At 45.3% G+C, this 21,987-nt stretch overlaps 1 protein-coding gene across 1 annotated transcript in view; it reads left to right on the plus strand.

Moving 5' to 3' along the window:
• Positions 1-1,023: 1,023 nt before the first annotated feature.
• The window catches only part of ATP6V0E1 (ATPase H+ transporting V0 subunit e1), a gene marked incomplete at its 5' end in the record, with an annotated part of 30,015 nt that continues 9,051 nt past the window's right edge, over positions 1,024-21,987 (plus strand). The window contains 2 exons of the mRNA XM_080699405.1: positions 1,024-1,127; positions 6,564-6,611. Of these exons, the coding sequence (XP_080555531.1) occupies positions 1,024-1,127; positions 6,564-6,611 (152 nt within the window). The remainder of the gene's footprint in view (positions 1,128-6,563; positions 6,612-21,987) is intronic.

Genomic DNA, 21,987 nt, shown 5'->3' on the forward strand with positions numbered 1-21,987 from the left:
TTAGTTGATAGATCCGCTTTCCATCTGGTTTCTGGATGTCTCCAATAATTAACATTTGTGAAAATCCTAAGCAAGCATTAGAAACTCCATTGTGTCATCTCCTTACTCTTGTGCTTAATTCCTACTCTTGAAGCTCAGCTAAAAAGTGGCAGAATAGCCAGGTGTGGTGGCACATGCTTGTAATCCCCGCGCGGGAGGCTGAGACAGGAGGATCGTGCAGGTTCGAAGCCAGCCTCAGCTGGTTTAAGAGACCCTGTCTCCAAATAAAATATAAAATAGGTCTGGGATTATAGCCTGGAGGTAGAAGGCCCCTGGGTTCCATTCCCAGTACCACCAATAAATAAATAAATAAATAAATAAATAAATAAATAAATAAATAAAAAGTGGCAGAAGTGGAAAGTCACTGGTGATGCGGACACAACCAACCACTCTCCCGACTGGCCGCATTAAGTGGCTTATCTGCAGGTCCATCCTGCCCCCAGAGTGTCTGAGGTACTCTGTAACCCCAGAACCCTGCACAGTGCGCTAGACGTACAATTGCACAAGTTGTTAGTTAGGAAATCTGGCCTCCGAAAATCCGGTCAGCAGAGGTCGAATCCTGCCCTTACTGCTTACTGCAGTGACTGTGGTCAAGGCTCTTAACTTCCTCCCTGGGCCTCCGTTTCTTCATTGGCTGCAATGCAGGATCCAATGGCAGGTGCATGGCCGGTGCGTGGTACCCAGGAATCAGAGCGGCCACTTCTGTTGCTAAGCTCCCTGCACAAGTCTGCTGCATGAGAAGTAAATAAAGCTGTAGATAACAATACTCTTTGTACTTAAAATGGCTGAAGTTTTTATCCGAAGGCTTTGCGGGGGCCCTCGGTGCAGAGCTGAGCCAGCGCCCAGGGACTAGCAGGTGAGGGCGGGGCCCGGGCGGGGCGGGGCCTGCGCTGGTCACGTGGGGCGGGGCGGAGCTCTGCGCGCGGTCACGCGGCCGGGTGTTGACACTTCCGGGTGGGACGGCGCGCGGCGCGGGAGGCGACCATGGCGTACCACGGGCTCACGGTGCCCCTCATCGTGATGAGCGTGTTCTGGGGCTTCGTCGGGCTGCTGGTGCCCTGGTTCATCCCCAAGGGCCCCAATCGGGGGTAAGTGCGGGGCCGCGGGAGGGCGGCCTGCCCCGCTCCCAACCGGCCCGGCCCGGCCCGGCCCGCGTCGCTGCGGCTCCGGGAGCGCGGGGTCCTGGAAGGCGCCTCAGGGAGGTTCTACACCCCTGAGCTGGGATGGCGCGGTCGGAGATCAGTCTACACCGACTCCAGGAGAAGTTGGGTCGGTCCCCAGCCGCCTTCGCCCGGTTCGACCTGCCTCGCTGAGGCCTCCTCGCCTACACTCTAAATGATCGAATTAAAGAAAACAGAGATGGCCCTCCCGGGCTGTCGCATTTGCGAACAGAACAAGCCTGTTCCACGGCGCCGAGCGCAGGCCTGCATCACTGGGCACCAGGCCGGGCTGGGGCCAGATCTAAGGGAGATAGATGCCTTGCCCAGGGCTGGAGGTATTGTTTAGAAACCCCTGCGTCATACCTTTCGGAGGGCGCTCCAGGTCTCCTGTGTGAGCATAACAAGTGCTTGGAAGGATTGGACCAGAAATATTTTTTTATTCTAGGCTTATTTGTGAAGTGGGTTTTTCCCCCCTCCGTTTTAGAAGTAGACTCTTTAAGTATAGTGTGAAGTAGAGCCTAATCTTCTAAGGAACTTTGGGACAGTTTTCTGGTTCCTCTTTTGCTCTTTTTTTTTTTTTTTTTTCTTAGCTCAAGATCATGTGGGAGTAAAAGTTGAAGTCACAGTTTGTCAGAAATACTTGTTTGCTTTAATCCTTGAACCCAATTGGTGGCTTCTTAGTACCTAGTTTCACAGTCTCTCACATGCACAATAAGCACTCAAAACTATCTGTTGACAGAGTACTGTATAGCCTTGGTTCAAGGCAGGGGGATTATATTATTTCCATTTTGGAACATGAGCCCCTTTTGTTCTCTAGTTCAGACTTGCCTTTATACCTGTTACTTCTGTTAGCCCAAAAATAAACCAGACATTTTTAAAATGAAAAAATGGTAGATGAATTTGTTTTTGACTTTGTTTTTAAACCAAGGTCTCCCAGTGTTGCACAGGTTGGTCTCTGAGCTCATCTTCTTGCCTTATCAGCCTCCCAAGTAGCAGGGTGGGACAGAGGCCTGGGCTATCCTGCCTGACTTGGTAGTTGATGTAGAGTGTCAGAATTGTGGGATTATTTAAACAATTTATGTAAACCAACTTTAGTTAGACTTTTCTTACTGGAGTTTGAGACAGCAAAATCAGAATGCTTCGTTGTTGTATTCATATCTTTGTTGTGTTTGATTACTCCACTGCCATTCCAGTCTTGTCCTGACAAAACCCTTTCTTTAATGCTGGTGGCGCTCACCACTCCTTTCTCTCTTTGGAGCTGGGGATTGAACCCATGGTGATGTGGGCATGTGGGGTGCTGTGCCACTGAGCTACACCCCAGCCCCCACTCTGTTTTTAAAGACTGCTCCCCACCCTTGGGCTCTGATGCCACACCTATTATCCTCTCTTCTTTCTACTGGGTTCTTGCCCTAGTATAATGATTCTGGTATTTCACCTGCTAGTGATATATTATCTGAGTCCAGTTCACAGCCTCCACCACAGTCCTTGTATTTCCTGCTCTTGGCAGGATTGAGCAGGTCTGGAGACTGTCTTCTAGGAGTTACATGATTACACTTTGACAAACACTGCTTCTGAGTGGGTGATCTGTATGACCTTGGAGGGTTTAGTTGACTTTTCCATGTTCCCATTTCCTCATTGTAAAAAAAAAGGGGGGGGGGACAACGTTAGTACTGAATTAGTACTAGTTCCCTTTTACCTCTAGAAAAGATTGCGAGTCAGATTTTTTTAAACACCCGAAGAAGCTGAACTGTTTCATGTGGCAAATTTTTAATACCGGAGGAAGCATTTGAGATTTAAGAAATTAAAAACATCATTTAGGAGATAAGTATAGTAACTGTGTAAGAAGAGAGGAAGGCAGAAAGGATTTTGATGTGACATCTCTTTCTTGAGAGACGCCTGCACACCACAGTGTGGAAACTTGGATGACTAGGAGGTTGTCAGGCCCTGATGAGTTGGGGGAAGGCCACAGGGGCAGCTCCTCTGTGGATAGCTCAAAGCAAGCCCCTGTCAGTCTTTCTTGCAACTGAGAAAGGGTGAGATTAAGTCAGGTCTATGCCTGCCTGAGGTCAGTTTTCCTGACCATTCCTGTTCTTCCTGGTCTGCTTCTTTAGTAATCCACAGGTTCTCTAAAAGCTTCCGTTCTTTGTTTTTTGTTTGTGTGTTTTGTTTTTTAGTGATTCCTTTATCAGACAGGGAGAAGGGAATAGGAGCAAAGAACGGAGATTAATGTACAGGAGTTCACTCAGCTCCAATTTTTCATCACCATTGTCAAACATACAGAAAAGTACATTAACAGTGAGTACACCATATGCTTCCACCTAGATTTAAAAAAAACTGATATATTAGTATTTGCCTCTTTACCCTTAAATATAGCTCCTAAGAAGCAGATTGGAGCTGATATTTTAATGAGGGAGGTTTTGGGGGGTTTTTTTGGTGGTGGTAGTGGGAATCGAACCCAGAGTCTTCTACCTCTGAGCTACACCCCCAGCCCTATTTGATTTTTTATTTTGAATCAAGGTTTAAGTTACTGAGGCAGACCTTGAACTGCAGTTCTCTTGTTTCAGCCTCCCAAGTACTAGGATTACAGGCATGTGCCGCCACCCCTGACATACGAGAGAGCTTTTATAGGTAGCTATTAATTTTTTTAAAGTGCATAATACAAAAGAGCCTCAGCTGTTTGAGCTTCTGAGATGATCTTTTTGGGGAGGAGAGAGGACAGTGAAGGGATCCTAGGTTGGGGCACAGGACTGGGGAAAGATGAGCCAAGAGCCTCAAACATGATGTGTTTGGGAGATGGTGAAGGCGCCTGCCTTTGGGAATGAAGGATTGAGGGAGGGAAGGGAAAGAAGATGAATGCAGGGCTTTGATCACAAGTGAGGAGCTGAGCTTGATTCTATAGGGCTTCAGTTTTATCTTGTAACTGTCAAGCACTCTCGGCACAAACCCTCATACCCATTTGTGTGTTGTGAGTGTAATATATAAATTAGATACTTTTAAGAATCTGCCTTCAAGATTTATTTATTTATTTATTTATTTATTTGTTTATTTATGGTTACTTTGAATTGAACCCAGGGGCTCTGAGCTACACCCCGAGCCCTTTTTATTTTTTAATTTTGAAACAGGGTCTCACTAAGTTGCTGAGGGTCTTACTAAGTTACTGATGCCGTCGTTGAACCTGCGATCCTCCTGTCTTGGGTTGGATGCCTCCCAAGTGTTGGGATGACAGGTGTGTGCCACTGCACCTAGTTCCACAAATATATTTAGAATCTGACCAGCTCCTGCTCCCTACACTTCTACCCACAGTTTTCCCCCAACTGATCCATCTGCTTTTCCCTTTGCCCTTCCCTGATCTGTTTGTAGCCAACGCAGAGATCTTATTAGTGTTTGGATCAGAGTTTGTTGGTTCTCTTCACCTCCTTCCAAACATCTTCCCTCTCCCCCTGAGTGCTTTCCCTGGCTCCTCTGTGACAGCCCTCTGCCCTCACCTCTGCTGAGCTCTGCTTCAGCCTCGCAGCGTCCTTTCCTCCAGCACCGGGTCCCTCTCACCTCAAGCCTTAGTGTCCGCTGTCCAGGCCCACCGCACTGGCTGGCCTGCAGGCTTGCTGCCTCCAGCCCCCAATGCCCTGGCTCCCCTTCCTGCTCTATTTTCCATTAGCACCTGCTCACCATCAGCATGACCATCGTTGTTTGTGCATTGTTTATCCATTTATTTTCGGTTCCCTCCACTAGCAGGGAAACGAGGCTGGTGTAGACATTTTCATCTGTTCTGTTCCCTGCTCCTTCCCCAGAGCCGGGTCCAACCTGGATACTCAGCTGTTGAATGGATGACTCTGCCCTCTTTGGAAACCACTCTTGTGGATGATAGAGGGCCGTTAGAAGGTCTTAAACTGGAGAATGATATAATGAAAGGAATAAACGTGTGTGTGTGTGTGTGTGTGTGTGTGTGTGTGTGTGTGTGTTTGTGTGTGTGTTACTGGGGATGGAACCCAGGTACATTCTGCCTCTGAGCACCACCTCCAGCCCTATTTTTTTGTTCTTATTTTTGAAACAGGGTCTCACTGAGTTGCAAAGGGCCTCACTCTAAATAGCTGAAGCTGGCTTCGAACCTGTGCGATCCTTCTGTCTCAGCCTCCCAAATGCTGGGATTACAGGCGTGCACCACCTTGCCCGGCTAAGGAATAAACTTTGAGTCTGCCAGCAATAAATTAGCCAAGACAACTGGGTGAATTTTTGTTACTAACAGTGGGTCTGGAAAGCAAGAGATTCACCTGGGGAAAAGGTCCTTAAAGGACGAGTCCACGACATTGGTGACTGAGGGTGCAGAGGAGGCATGAGACAAAGAAGAGAGGTGTAAGGGCGGGTCACATGAGTGGGAAGGGCAGAGCTGCTTCTAGGGGTGAGGTGTTTTGTTTTGTTTTTCCATTTTTGTGGGGAGAATTGAACTCAGGGTCTGGCTCCTGCTAAACCCATACACTTACCTGAGCCATACCCCTCGCCCAGGGCAGGAAGAGATTTAGAAGGGAAGCTTTTGGGAAGAGGATATCATGAGTTCTGTTTCAAAAATGATGAAATTCAGCTGATCAGAGATCCACATTTAACTTTTCAGACATGAATAAAGATGGGCAGAGTCAATGCTAGAGAGCATAGTTTTAGAGCATAAGTTAATTCATTGAGGAGAACAGAACCAAATAGGGTCATTACTTGTGTCAAAACTCGGTACAAAGCTAGGCGTGGTGGTGCATGCCTATAACCCCAGTACTTAGGAGGCTGAGATAGGAGAATTGGGTTTGAGGACAGCCTCAGCAAGTAGCGAGACTCTCATCAACCTAATTAGACCCTGTTTCAAATTAAAAATAAAATAGGGCTGTGTAGCTTGGAGGTAGAATGCCTCTGAGTTCAATCCCTACTGCCACAAAAAAAAATTTTAAAAAACCTGTCACTACAGACTTTTCTGTTCAGTTGAATTTGGATTGGATGTCCAAGCTGTGACATCAGTACATATCCCTTTTTTTTTTTTTTAAATTTGGAAACAGGGTCTCTTACGCCAGCGCGGCTGGCTTCAAACCTGCGCGATCCTCCTGTCTCTGCCTCCCAAGCGCGGGGATTACAAGCGTGCGCCACCACGCCCAGCATACATATCCCTTTAAATAATAAATGTTTAATTATGGACTTAAGCTTATACCAAGTCCCACTTTGGGCACACTGTAGCCTACTGGGTATTTGAACAGAGTCAGGTCCGTTTTCTTGGTGCACAGTCGGTGGCTATTTGATACCTTGAGAAGGGGATATGAACCATTCTTTAGTGCCCGCATAGCTTGCTAGTTATCAAATGATATTTACAGTTTTTGTTTTGTTTTGTTTTAGAGTTATCATCACCATGTTGGTAACCTGTTCAGTTTGCTGCTATCTTTTGTAAGTACATTGCCTCTTCTAAGTAGTTTTTCTAAAATAATGAGCAATTATTTTGGGTATTTCTAATGTATGCCATTTACATGTTTGGTTTGTTTGAGCTTGGCCTTCATGCAATATCTAGAAATAGATTTTCAGATTGAAAATATCACACTTTTCCAGTGCCCAGTATATTATGTGAGAGCTGCTCTGTTCTTTTCAGAGTACAAGTTCAATATAATTGGCACAAATGTAAAGCTTATAATTAACTGGAAATTATAATTATACTAATTTATATTTTACTACTGTGATGTATTTAGTTCTACTCATTTTACTTACATATCTCACTGGAGCAATCTACCCCAGCCCTCTTTTATATTTTATTTTGAAACAGGGTCTCACTAAAGTACCATGCAATGGCCTTAAACATGTGATCCTCCCATCTCAGCCTCCTAAGTACTGGGATTACAGGTGTGCACCACTGTGCCCATCTGATTCTCTTCTCTTAAAGAGAGCTTTCTTTAGCCAGGCGTGATGGTGCACACTTGTAATCCCAGTACTCAAGAGGCTGAGACAGGAGAATTGCAGGTTCAGAGCCAGCCTTAGCAATGTAGCGAGGCTCTCAGCAACCTGGTGAGACCCTTTTTCCAAGTAAATAATAAAATCTGGCTGGGGGTGTAGCTTCAAGGTAGAATGCCCCTGGGTTCAATTCCTAGTACCGCTTTAAAAAAGAGAGAGAGAGAGAGCTTTCTAGCTTCTTGATACTTGAGTAACATGGAAAAGACTGGTGTGGGCCCCAGTATTGTTTTGTTTTGTTTTGTTTTGTTGGTGGTACTGGGGTTCCTGGAAGCCCTTCTACATCCAGGCTACACTCCCAGACCTATTTTTTAAATTTGGAAACAGGATCTCTTAAGCCAGCGAGTGATCCTCCTGTCTCAGCCTCCCAAGTGTGGGGATTACAAGCTTGCGCCACCATGCCCGGCAGCCACAGTATTGTTTAGCGGCCACGTGTGGTAGGGAGCAGCAGTTCCATCTTCCCCTGAGATGAAATTCTCCCACTGTGACCCTGAATCTGTGAATGCCCAATGTCCGGGGGCTTCCGCACTAAGGCTTTTGGAAGAAGTTTATGGAGATGAGTCAAATTCCAGTTCTTCATGAGGATTTAAATCCACTGATCCATTATTCCCACATGCTTTGGCTATCTGGCCAGTCATCAGTCACTTGTTAAATGCAACCTTAGATATTTGAAGCTGAATTTTAATATATCGTAAACATTGTGCTGGATGATGGCAGTGTTTAACATTAAGGGTCAATGCTAAGGCTTAGATGATGTCACTTTCTAAAATTGGCTTGGTTAGTCCTTTTTTTTTTTTTGGTGGTGGTACTTGCGGTGGAACCCAGGTGCATTTTACTTCTGAGCTACACCCCCAGCTCATTTTATTTATTTATTTTTATTTTGAAATAGTCTCACTAAGTTGTGGAGGGCCTCACTAAGTAGCTGAGGCTGGCTGTGAACCTCTGATTCTTCTATCTCAGCCTCCCAAGTACTGGGATTACAAGCGTGCACCACCACACCCAGCACTTTTAGCTCAGTCTCCATTTTAAAGGGTTGTTTGTTTGTTTGTTTGTCTTTTTGGAACTGGATCGAACCCAGAGTACCGCACCTGCAAAGCAGGCACTTTGCCACTGAGTTACATCCCGGCCCCTCAGTCTCCAGTTTAAAGTTCAGCACGTAGCATATGGCAGGAATTATTAAGCTATCTCTCTTCGGCTCCAAAGAGTAAATGAGAGCAAAGTTATGTACCTCAAAAATCCTTCATTTTAGCACACTGGCTATGGTGGTATACATCTGTAATCCCAGCTGCTTCGGGAGTCTGAGGCCATAGGATTGCAAGTTTAAAGGCAGCCTCAACAATTTAGTGAGATCCATTCCTCTGAGCAACACTCCAGTCCTATTATATTTTTATTTTGAAACAGGGTCTTACTAGGTTGATGAGAGTTTCTCTGCTTGCTGAGGCTGTCCTCGAACCTGTGATTCTCCTGTCTCAGCTTCCTAAATCCTGGGATTACAGGCATGCGCCATCATGCCTTGGCTAAGGCCTTTGTTTTTATGGCTTTGAAGATCTCTGCAGTGTGAACAATAAGTTTGGTGATATAGTATCTTAGAAAATGATTGCAGAGGAATGACTAGAGAATAAACCAAAATGGAATCTTTGAACGCCTGGTTCGCCTTCATCTCCGAAATGTGGTCAATTTTTATGTTACCCTCTTTAAAATAAGAAACCTTTCCAGCCAGTGGCATATCTCTTCTTTTCATTTTCAAGTATAAAATGAATACGTGTATATGATGGAAAATGACTTCACAACTCTTGCTGCCTAGACATGAGTCCACTTCTCCTTTGTCCCCAAGCACTGGTGCTCCTTATGTTGACAGTGGGTTTGTACTGCCATTGGTGTTACAAAGATAGTTCATAACATTAAATGCTTTCCTGAGGCCATTTTATGGAGAGATGAGCTGGGTAGAACTAACCTTTGGGGAGGAAAAAGCCAACAGTTTTTGTTTCTTTGGAAGCTTTAGCAATATACCTGTCTGAAAAATATGGATGCAACTCAGACTCCAGATATTTTACATACCTTATTCTACAAAGGAATGGAATTCTACAGTAAAGTAAGTGGGAAATACAAAAGAAAACTTTACTGTTGAGTACTAGTCTGTTTTCTTGAAAATATTCTTTTAAGCATTTAAAGAGGCTTTATTATGACTTATCCTGTAGCATATGGGAAGCAGTACATGGACTGTTTCCAAAAATACTTCTTTTGAAGCAAGGCACACCCAAAGAAACTTTGGCTTTCCTAAACAAAGGCAGGCTTTGGAATGCATTCTTTTTTTTTTTTCTTTTTTCTTTAGCAGTACTGGGAATGGAATGTTGGGGCATTCTACCTCTGAGTTACACCCCCAACCCTATTTTTTATTCTTTATTTTGAAGCAGTGTCTCACTGAGTTGCAAAGGGCCTCACTAAGTAGCTGAGGCTGTTCGCAAACCAAGACCCTCTTATTTCAGCCTCCCAAATGCTGAGATGCTGGGCCACCACGCCTGGCCCAGTATCACCTCTTTTCTGTTAATATTTCAGCAGAGCCAGGCACAGTGGTATGTACCTATAATCCTGGTTCTTGGCAGGCTGAGACAGGAGGATCATAGGTTTAAGGCCAGCTTCAGTACCTTAGCGAGACCCTGTTTCAAAATAAAAAATGAAAACTGCTTGGGATGTAGCTCGGAGGCAGAGTGATACAGAATAGGTTCTTCTAGGATGACTAACACCTGGCTTAGTTATGTTGTAGGGTGTTCTGTGAGTTTTGAATAAGATGCTATGTGTGAAAACTTAGAATAGAGGCCAATAAAAATATAAAGTAGTATTACCAGTGGTTTTTTTTATTTTTAATTCAAATAGCTGTATGTCCCTTATAAACAGAATTTTCTTACAAGGCTGTTGTAGCATGTATTTTATTGGGCCACATTAGAGTGCATTCACTCAACATATACTTATGGAGTCTGCTGTATACTAGGCACCTGATCTTGGCCTTGGATGTACATAACAGCAAAAGAGCAGAACACACAACCTTCTGCACTCTTTAATGCGGAGAAACTGACAGGCAGTTCAAGAGGCAGAGAAGCCCAGTCATTTTCCTCACAAACCATTTCTTTGCTGCCCAGACAGGTTTCTCCATCTGCTCATTCCCACAAATACCTGTTCAGTTGTGACTCCAAAAGATTTCCCCTCACTTAACCTTTCACCTGCTCACACTGCCCGGCCCACAAGCACCCGCACAGCCCACAGGAGCTGGCCTTACTACCCAGCGCTTGGTAGGTGTGCAGCTGAGCCCACCTCCCTTGATGGGCATTTTAGGTCCTGGCTCTAGAGGCCAGTTTGGGCCCAGGGTGCTCTACTTTTTTTTTCCAAGGAAGTAGCCTCAAGCTGGTGAGTTTCAGGGATTCTCCTTACTATATAGCATGTTTTTTGTTTTTTGTTTTGTTTTTTTAGAAGCAGAGTCTTGCTGTATTGCTCAGGCTGGCCTTGAACCTTGGGCTTAAGGGATCCTCCTATCCCAGCCTTCAGAGTAGCTGGGACTACTGGTTTGTCCCACTTTGCCACAAACCATCTTTTTTGGTTTTTTAACTTTTTTTTTTTCACTCTTTTTGCAGAGCTGGGGATCAAACCTAGGGCCTCATACATGCTCAGGTCCCACTGAGCCACATCCCCAGCCCCTGGGGATTATAATAGAAAAACCGCATTGTTTTGCCCTACGATATTCCAGAGTCTGGTCTTTGACAGGTTCTAGTCTGTTTCCTATAAATTGGCAGTCATTTAGAGACTGGATCAGGTTCCTGTCCGATTTGGGGGCAGGTCTATTTTATAAGTGTTGTGGAGTGTTCGCTTGGGGGTCGTTGTAGACTGTGGTGTTGGGTTTTCTTGTGTTGTTGGCATCATTGCTGATATTCTTTTTTGTAATTTTTCATTCATTCATTAGAATGCATTCATAAGTAGGGATTTACTTCATCAACTCTTTGGTTATCCAAATTAACTAAAAAATAATTTATAAAGGAAAGGAAGATGTATGTATGATGTTCCCTGTATTTACCAGTTTTCCGAATGATGAATTGGTCCCCAGCATCTTCCAGTGGTGAGTGTGGTTGGGCGTTGTGTTGGTGTCATAGTGATGTTTAGACATATCGGATGGCTGCAGTCCAGTTTAATAGCTGAGGTTGTCCCTCTGCTGCCAGTGGGAGCCTTCCCATGGGCTCCTGTATCTTTGAAGACTTTCATGTGGTCTTCTGTCAGCTCTCCTCTGTCTTTATCTCCAGCTTTGGAGCTTCTTCAGGACAGGAATCGTGTTTTGTAGAAGTGGGATGCCTGCCTCTGTCCATAGATTGGCAGTTTTTCTGTATGTCTCCTACCTGATTTGGCTGTAAAAGGAGGTAGTGGCAGCGATATTGGAGAAGAGTGAGCAACGCAAATTTGCTCTTGAAATGTTAGGCCCCTGCCTGTGGTCCTTTTAGCTTGGAGCACCTTAGGATACTCGGAAGCAGCATGTTCTTCAGCTCACGAGCTTGTTCCTTACATTGGGTTTTTCCTGTTTTACCCTTATTTATAGTTATTTACTTTGTACCTTGTTATCTGCCTTTACCTGGCATTTATTTGGGAGGTATTTTATTTATTTATTTGTTCATTTATTTATTTATTTTGCGGGTCTGGGGATGGAACCCAGGGGCATTTGACCTCTGAGCTACACCCCCTGCCCTATTTTTTATTCTTTATTTTGAAACAGGGTCTCACTAAGTTGCGGAGGGCCTCACTAAGTAGCTGAGGCTGTCCGCGAACCACAATCCTCCGGTCTCAGCCTCCTGAATGCTGGGATTACAAGCATGCGCCACCACGCCCGACTTGGTAGGTATTTTATAGAGCAACTACTATGTGCCCATCCTTGCTGTTTATTGGACAACTAGACCTCTGACCTGGAGTAAAGGGCGATTAACAACACAGCGCACAGTTGTTCTTGGTCTGCAAAAATAAGGTGGAAAAGAGAGAAAGAAAGTGCTTTACAGGGCCAGAGGAGGTGCTGAGATAGACACCAGTGAGGGCCATAGGAGGAAAGTGTTCAGGGCGCTCACAGAAAGCCTTGCTGAGGAAGAATCAGCCCTGCACCAGCGGGGGGCAGGGCTTCTGCAAATGCCCTGAGGATAAAGAGCAGGTGTTGTGGCAGGGTCCTGTCACTGCATTAACAGTGAGGTGAGGAGAGGCAGATGTAGGATTTGGGCCAGGCCTTTTTCTGTGTGTGTGTGTGTGTGTGTGTGTGTGTGTGTGTGTGTGTGTGTGTGTGTGTGTATGCGCGCGCACGCTCGCTGGGTTGACAAACGCTCTACCACCAAGCTGCACCTTGAGCCCACCTCTCCCTCCTCCACCCCAATATGTTTTTCCCTCATTTCTTCAGATTGTGTAGTTTCTGTTCATCTATCTTTAGGTTCATGGACTATTCTGCCTTCTTCCGTCTGCTGCTCAATTTATCTAGAGATATTTTTCAGCTCAGATATATCAACTTTTTAGATTTAGAGTTTTCACTTTTCGTTTTTTTTTTCTTTCTTTCTTTCTTTTTTTTTTTTTTCTTTTTTCTTTTGGAGGTACTGGGGTTCCTGGAAGCCCTTCTACCTCCGGGCTACACTCCCAGACCTATTTTATATTTTTGAAACAGGATCTCTTACGCCAGCGCGGCTGGCTTCAAACCTGCGCGATCCTCCTGTCTCCGCCTCCCAAGCACGGGGATCACAAGCGTGCGCCACCACACCCAGCCACTTTTCTTAATAGGTTGATCTTTTGAGATTCTCTATCTGTTCTCTCCATTTTGTTTCTTTTATATCTTCAAACATTTATAGCAGTTGGTGTGAAGTTCTTGCTTTTGACTCTAACATCTGGATCATCTTGGAATTCGTTTCTGATGATTCTTTTTTCTTGACTGTTGGTCAGATTTCTTTGTGTTTGTGGGCTTGAGGGTGGTTTTTTGTTGTTATTTTGTTTTAGTTTTTTTTTTTGTTTGTTTGTTTTGCATGTCTGTGTTTTTACTGAATTTGAGATATTTTAGGTGATAAATAACCTGGATTCAACTTTATTCCTCTGAGAAAGGTTAAACTTAGCTCTAGAAAAGTTATATTCCTAGCTATCACGTAAGAATTAAGTGACAGCTTAATGACTTGAGAATTTTGATTTTACACTGTGTTGGGCAGGTGAGTTCCGATTTTGCCCTTAGATGAGGATGAGTTTGGTTAAGACGTGGCCCTTCTGCCTTCCAGTGCCTGGGTGCCCCCAGGTCCCTCTAACTTCAGACTCCTCACCCTTTCTCCCCGGGGTGGTTAGGGTTGGAATTTCCACTCTGCCTTTTCAGCTTGGCGACTGTCACGCTCCACCACGGTGTCCCGCATGGCTTAGGAACTTAGAGAAATTTAGCCGGGCGTGGTGGCGCACGCTTGTAATCCCTGCGCTTGGGAGGCGGAAACAGGAGGATCGCGCAGGTTCGAAGCCAGCCGCGCTGGCTTATGAGACCCAGTTTCCAAATAAAAATATAAAATAATAGGTCTGGGAGTGTAGCCCAGAGATAGAAGGACTTCCAGGAACCCCAGTACCACCCCCTCCAAAAAAAAAAGGAACTTAAGAGAAATTTAAACATAGGTGTTGGGACTCCATTCTGATTTGATTTTCAGCTGTGTGACAACTCTGAACTTTGCCTTTTTTTTTTTTTTTTTTTTTGGTGGTGGTACTGGAGATGGAACCCAGAGGCTTTCTACCTCAGGGCTATATTCCCAGACCTATTTTATATTTTATTTGGAAATACGGTATCACTAAGTTGCTGAGAGCCTCACTAAGTAGCTGAGGCTGGCTTTGAACCTGTGCGATCCTCCTGTCTCAGCCTCCCAAGCGTGGGGATTACAAGCGTGCGCCACCACGCCCGGCTCTTTTTTGAAATGGTCTTGCTAGTTGCTGACAGTTTCACTAAGTAGCTGAGGCTGGCTTCGAACCTATACGATCCTCCTGTCTCAGCCTCCCAAACACTGGGATTGCAAGTGTGCCCACCACGCCCAGTTGAACTTCATCTTTTGACACATCAAGCCAGTAGATAAAGTATTAGCATGGTTTCTTGTTTCAAGGGTTAAATCCTCTACAGTTTCTGCCTACCTTTATTTATTTTGGGTGGTGCTAGGTATCAAACCCAGGGTCTGCTGCACATGCTAAGCAAGTGTTCTACCACTGAACTATACTCCTGATCTTGGATACCATCAAATAGTTGTTTTTAGTATTTTGTCTAGTTTATAAAGACTATAGGATGCCTATAGTCAGATACAAGCTACTTTGACATTGCCATAACCATAACTTCACCTTTGACTTTTTAAATATTCAAGTTTTTATTTCTCTGTAAGCCCTTTTTTTTTTTTTTTTTTTTTTTTTCGGTAATGCGGATGGAACCCAGGGACATTCTACCTCTGGCCTACATCCCCAGTCCTATTTTTTATTCTTTATTTTGAAACAGTCTCAGTGAGTTGCAAAGGACGTAAGTAGCTGAAGCTGGCTTCAAATCATGATCCTCCTGTTTCAGCCTCCCAAATGCTAGGATTACAAGCATGTGCCACCATGCCCGGCATGTCTTATTTCTTAGAACACAGTAAGGCCAGAGGTGTAGTTCAGTGGTAGAGTATATGCCCAACATGTATAAGGCCCTGGGTTTGACTCATAGCACCAAAAATAAAATTCCCAACAGTTTAGTGGATATAGTTCAAATCTGCTAATCTCATCATGAAAGTCCTTGCAGCTCGGTCTCTGCTCTCACTGGTCTTGTCCAGCTCTTACTCATGCGTCTTGTTCCCATGTGTGTTTAGTTCTGTTTGACTGTGATCTTCAACTCTATGTCTGTGGCTTCTTTGAGGCGTGGTGTGAAGCAGGTGCCTCCTCTGGCATTGCTTCGGCCAGGTGAAGGCCATGCCCGGGTTAGGATTAGTACAATTCTTGGTATGTGGCATTTACTTATTTATTTTTAATTTATTTTGGTTGAACCCAGGGGCATCCTACCTCTGAACTACATCCCCAGCTCTTTTTATATTTGTTTTTTAAACAGGGTCTCATAAGGTTGCTGAGAGCCTCAGTGTGTTGTGGCTGGTCTCAAACCTGCAATCCTCCTGTCTGCGCCTCCTAAGTACTAGGATTTCAAGTGTGTGCCCCCCACACCCCCGGCGGTATGTGGTTTTAGACCATCTTGGTGTGCATTTGAGTTGCAAACAAACCTTCATAAAGGCTAGTTCCTAGTGACTTTCTCCTTTCCTGGTCCTTAGGTTAGAGACTATTGATTTTTCTAGCCTCTCTCTTGAGTCTGCTATAACCCTTTGTGGCCCCTCTTTTTGGGGAGATTGGATGTGAAGCTCTTATTAGATGACACTGGGTGGCTGCTGGCTTGCTTGCAGTTTCCCATGTCTTGTGAGGTCTGAAAACAGTGCTCAAGCCCATCTGTTTGGTGTATACTCTCAAGATGTGGAAAGTGAGTCTCTCACGGGGACATTTAAGGTGTTCGTTCACAGGGGAAGGAAAATCAAATCACTTGGCCTACCATATTAATGACCTGCTATATGGAAAAGCCGATTTTTCTTAGTCTGGCTTTATCATTTGGCAGATGGAATGCTACAAACTGGGTGGGGTGGTGCAGTCCTGCAGTCCCAGCCACTCAGGAGGCTGAGGCCACAGGATCACTCGTGCCCAGGAGTTGGAGATCAGCCTAGGCAGCATAAGAAAACTCTCTCTGCAAAGTAAACAAACAAAAGTAAGATATATAGAAATTCTTTATGGTACCTTTGGGTTGAGGGAGGTACCCACGAAAGAGCAAATTTGGAAGGGATTTGGCTCTTACTGGGGAAGGCATGATCCAGCCCACTAGGTAGCCGAGACCTCCACTGGTTCATCCAGCCAGAGTTGGCCTGGAGCTGCTGGACATGCAGTAATGGGCCACTCTGGAGTACAATCAGGAGGGCAGATGCCAGGGCCTGGGCACAGGGGTCCCTGTGCCAGTGTAAGCAGGAGGTATTTATTTATTTATTTATTTTGTGGGTCTGGGGATGGAACCCAGGGGCATTCGACCTCCGAGCTACACCCTCTGCCCAATTTTTTTTATTTTTTAATTTGAAACCGAGTCTCACTGAGTTGCAGAGGGCCTCACTTAGTAGATGAGGCTGTCCGCGAACCGCAATCCTCCAGTCTCAGCCTCCCAAATGCTAGGATTACCAGCGTGCGCCACCACGCCCGGCTAGCAGGAGGCTTTTAAAACATGCTGGCTGCTAGGATTCTGGTTTCCATGTCTTGAGGGTTGCAGAAAAGTTACTGCTAGGCTGAGGCCAAAGAAGGCCATGTTCTGGGCCCAAGCCCATGTAGGCTTTGCTGAATATTCTCAGACCCACACCTTCTTGCCTCCTGCCCCAGCCTGCAGGGCCTCCAGCCCCTCTTGTGCACACTTTAAAGAGAAATAAGGGAATTCGGTTGTTTATCCCTGAGCTCATATTGATGGGTACAGTGAGCTGAGAGGCAGTGATGCAGAACCGATGCACATGGTTCCACGTGTCTTGGCTAGAAGAGCCCTGTCCCTTTTAAGAGTTCACCTGATTAGGTCGGGCCCACTCAGAAGTGGCTCTGTTTCTTAAAGCCTGCTGTATGACATGACACAGTCTAATCCTGAGAATGACTCAAGTGTCACATTCACTGTCCCAGGGCTCTATATGGGGTGTGTACAGTAGGGGTGGAAACCTGGGGGGATCCACCTGCTGCCAAGGGAGTGGGGTCAGGAGAGGAGGCAGGGACAGATGACTCAGTGCTAGGTGAGAAACGCCTTTGTAAAGTGAGTGGCTTATAGCTCATTGCATGGCCTAAATGCTTGCTTTTTTTTTTGGGGGGGGTAGCACTAGAGATGAACCCAGGGCATTCTACCTCTGTACTACACCTTCAGCCCTATTTTATATTTTATTTTGAAACAAGATTTCACTGAATTGTACAGGGCCTTACTAAGTTGCTGAAGTTGGCCGTGAATCTGCAGTCCTCCTGTCCCAGCCTCCTAAAATACTAGGATTACAAGGGTGCCACTATGCCTGGTTTTGAATACATTTTTTTTTTTAACTAGGAGTTGAACCCAGTGGTATTCTACCTCTGAGCTACACCCCCTAGCCAATATTTTTTTTGAAACAGGGTCTCACTAAGCTGCAGAGGGCCTCACCAAGTAGCTGGAGCTGGCCATGAACATGTGATCCTCCTGTCTTAGCCTACCAAGTACTGGGATTACAGTGCACCACCACACCCAGCTGAATACATTTTTAACTGTCTCACAGAGAAAGAAAAGTAATAACTAGTGTTTGTTGGATATCTGCTTGTCAGCCACCGCCCAGAGCTCTGACATATCTTAAATTCTTAACCCCTTGAGAAAAAGATTATTGATCTGCATTTTATAAATGAGCTGGGTTCAGGGATTGTCAGGTCGTTTGCCTAGAGCCACTCAGAATATTCGACATAGATTTAAAATCCAACCCTGCCTGAGACTGAGTCCCCTGTTGTTTTTTTAAGCTTAAACAATTTTTATAATTACAAAGGTAGAAAGAAGGGACAGAATAATAAAGCACTACATCAGAGGGACGTAGTGCAGTGCCTTGAAAATAAGACACTTGAGTCCCCTGTTTTCCAACAGCATCTAATTACATAGCTGCCCTTGAAAGTGTTTGTTTCATCAGGCAGAATGAAATATTTGGCGGAGGTCACCTTAGTGGAGCCCTGCCAAGTCACTTACCTGTGTGAGTCTGCTGTCTCACGAGGAACCCATCGGCAGAGGTCACTCCCGTCATGGCCCTGGCTGGAGGGACAGTGGATGGACTAGAAGAACCTCCTTGCTGGACTTACTCATTGCACTGGGGAAGCTCTGGCTGTGTGCCACACCAGGGGAGGTGACCAGGCCTTGCCTTTATTCCCTGTTCCAACATCTGACTGCAAACAGAACAGAACAAAGCAGGATCAGAGGGAGCCGGGTGGAGCCTTTGCTGTGGCGAGGGCTTATTCTGTGGTTGGAGAATCTAGTCACCAGGAGCTGAGCGCCAGCTCCTGGTCAGGGAGTGCGTGTAGGATGAAAGTGCCTCTGCACCACCACCACAGCACATCTCCTGCCATCTTGGCTTGTCTCCTAGGGCTCGTGTGTCCCTCGTGGTTGGCCCCTCGACCCACTCCTTGCACGCTTGGGCCCAATGTGGAACATGGCCTGGTAAATACTGTGGGATAAATGCAGCCCCCTGGGCTGTTTGGTTGTGTTCATCCTTCGCGCCCTGTAGAAGCAGCCTGATGGAATGAGACTTAGGGGTCCCGAGCTCCCCTCTCCAGCTCTGCCACGATTATCTGCCACTAGGACTTGGTGTCCTCTGCTTTAAAGCGAGGAACTGGACTCATGCCACTCCATTCCAGCTCGCAGCTCTGAAATCGCGCCGTGGCTGCCGGGCTCGTTTGAAGACTCTCAGCTGGCTGGTCATGGGCCGGCCTTCAGATCATGAACACAGGCGGAACAGTTTGGGCAAACGGGAAGGGTACATTTAGTTCCTTTTCTTGAGCACATGAAGTAATAGATTCATTGGAATGTGATCTCTTCTTCCACCCACTTCCACCAATTCACAGTGGGTTTTTCTCCTTCAGATGCTCTGCGTGTTTATCAGCTTTGAAGGGATATTTTAAGTCAAGAGGTAGTCAGAAGGGCGGACGCGGAGCTCAGCTGGTTTGAAGGGAAAATTCCTTTGTGAAATGTCAAATGAACAAGCTGGACTGTTTCCCAAGGAATTTTCATAACTTTTTTGTGTGTGTGTGGTACTGGGGGTGGAACCCAGGGGCTTTCTACCTCCAGGCTATACTCCCAGTCCTATTTTATATTTTATTTGGAAACAGGGTCTCACTAAGTAGCTGAGGCTGGCTTCGGATCTATGTGATCCTCCTGTCTCAGCCTCCCAAACACTAGGATTAGAAGCGTGCGCCACCACAACTGCAACTTTTTTTTTAAGTAAGTTTTTTTTTTTTTAATGTTGTTGCTGTCATTCTTTGTTTTTGCTTAATTTGAAACTTAAAAAATAGTGTGTAGCTGCACATGGTGGTACATACCTGTAATCTCAGCGACTATGGAGGCTCAGATAGGATCACAAGTTCGAGGTGAGCCTGGGCAACTTAGCGAGACCCTGTCTAAAATAAATGTTGTTTTTTTTTAAGGCTAGGAATGTAGCTCAGTGGTAGCGCACCTCTGGGTTCAATACCTAGTACTTGGGGCATGGGAGGAGCATGCGCACTTGGGAGGCTGAGGCAGAAGGATCACTTGGGCCATCTGGGGCAACACAGTAAGATCCTGCCATAAAACAAAGCTGGTGTGTGAAATTAAATTGAAAGAGTTTCTAGATTCTGACTTGAGCCAGCAATGTGGACTTCATTTTTGTTTCTGTGTAGTTATGGGGGCGTTCTCTCTCTGAGATATACTCCCAGCCCTATTTTATTTTTTATTTTAACAGGGTCATGCTAAGTTTATGAGGCTGGCCTTGAACCTGTGCTTCTCTTATCTCAGCCTCCTGAGTGGCATGTGCCATTGCACCTGGCCTATGTATTTCTTCCCCAGGTATCAAAGGCTTGTAATCAACTTAATATTTAGCAGATGAGCCGGGCATGGTGGCGCACGCTTGTAATCCCCACGCTTGGGAGGCTGAGACAGGAAGATCACACAGGTTCAAAGCCAGCCTCAGCTACTTAGTGAGGCTCTCAGCAACTTAGTGAGACCCTGTTTCAAAAAAAAAAAAAAAAAAAAAAAAAGGTCTGGGAGGATAGCCCGGAGGTAGAAAGCCTCTGGGTTCTACCCCCAGTACCACCAAAAAAAAAAAAAAAAAAAAAAAAAATGAGCAGATGAGTTCTTATTTGCTTAATTCTAGTTTTGATATAGCTAAACTTAAAACTTAAGAAATGTTCTAATTTAAAATATCTCAAGCCGGGTGTGGTGGCACGTGCTTATAATCCCAGCGCTTGGGAGGCTGAGACTAGGATTGTACAGGTTCGAAGCCAGCCTCAGCTACTTAGTGAGGTTCTCAGCAACTTAGTGAGATCCTGTTTCCAAATAAAATATAAACTAGGTCAGGTAGTATAGCCCAGAGGTAGAAACGCTCCTGGTTCCACCCCCAGTGCCACAAAATAAATAAATAGATAAATAAGCTGGGCGTGGTGGTGGATGCTTGTAATCCCAGCATTATTTGGGAGGCTGAAACAGGAGGATTACGCAGGTTGGAAGCCAGCCTCAGCTACTTAGGTTCTTTGCAACTCAGTGAGACCTTGTTTCAAAATAAAGAATAAAAAATAGGACTGGGGTGTCACTTGAAGGTAGAATGCCTCTGGGTTCCATCCCCAGTACCGCAAAATAAATAAGTGTGTGTGTGTGTGTGTGTGTGTGTGTGTGTGTGTGTGTATAATCAAAAGGTCAGTTTGTCTGTTTGTTGCGGTGCTAGGGATTAAGTCCAGGGGCATTTTACCTCCAAGCTACTATTTTTTGTTCTCAATTTGAAACAGGATCTCACTAAGTTGTAGAGGACCTCACTAAATAGCTGAAGCTGGCCATGAACCTGTGATCTTCCTGTTTCCCAAGTACTGAGATCACAAGCATGCGCCATCATGCCCAGCTCAAAAGGTCAGTTTTTATAGTGGGAACACTATAATTTGACTTGGTTTTCTTTTCTGGGACCTATCACTACCTAATTAACATTGTGACCATAGGCAAGTCTTTTTTACTTTCTCTGCCTCGATTTCCTTAACTGTGTATTATGAGAGTTAAATGAATGGTCACATGTCAACTGCAGCATCACTATTTCCCAAAGCTCCCCAGATAATTCTAATCTGCAGCCTAAATTTAGAAGCCAGGCCTATAGCGTCCCCCGAAGTGCTGGGAGATGCTATTTTTCTTCCATTCTATCCATTCTTGGTGACAAAAGGCAACAGAGACAAGCTGGGGTTCTGACATATTTTTGTTTAGTATTTCTAAGCATTGTCCAGTTATCTCAGTCTCTTAGGAAACACAGGCAACTGTTTGCAGGCAGCTCATACTGGCTGCTGGGATTGGGGAAATCCTGGGTTTGGGTGGAATTTTCCATGACTCTGAGCTCTGCACCATTAGTGTTGGCCGCAGCCACAGAGCTTTCAGCCTGTCTCTTGTGACTCCTCTTTCTTTCTGTTTAGTATCAGAAGGATGTTAAGCCCCAGCTACAAGTCTTGGTATTGTGTTTGTGTCTAATACCCTAGTTCTAAGGATGGATCAGAGAATCACATCTGAATTCACTTTTTGTTTATAAAATGAGTCAGCCTGAAGTATCTGTTTTGGCCCCATGTCCTCAGGTATCGTGTTTCTGGTCACAAAAGCACCTTTGTGGGTGGAAAGGAGGCGCTGTTTCTGTAGGCTCCGCTTCTGGTGCCATGCTGGCTGAGTCTCAGGCAGTCTCTTCCCAGAGAACAGTCAGACTTCTGATTCTTTGGAAGAATTCCAAAAATGGCCGCAAATGGAAGAAGAGATCCAACCTGATAGCGGCCTCGCTGGGTTTGGCTAGTTTCTTCATATATGGTCCTGAATGTTTAGGAGATTAGTATAGCCGCCTGTCTCCTTTTCCTTAGAAAGCACTGCCCTAGCCTCAGCCAGAGAGGATAGCATGGGATTATGTCACTAAGATTCATTCCCCCAAGGCAGTGAGTAGAGGGGCTCCTTCCTTGACTCTCCTTCCCTGCATGGGAAAAGTGAGAGTCGATTCATGTGTTTAAGTTACTAAAAGCAATGTATAGTCTGCTTCCT

The sequence above is a fragment of the Muscardinus avellanarius genome, assembly GCF_963383645.1.
Source record: "Muscardinus avellanarius genome assembly, chromosome: 7".
Taxonomy (NCBI): domain Eukaryota; kingdom Metazoa; phylum Chordata; class Mammalia; order Rodentia; family Gliridae; genus Muscardinus; species Muscardinus avellanarius.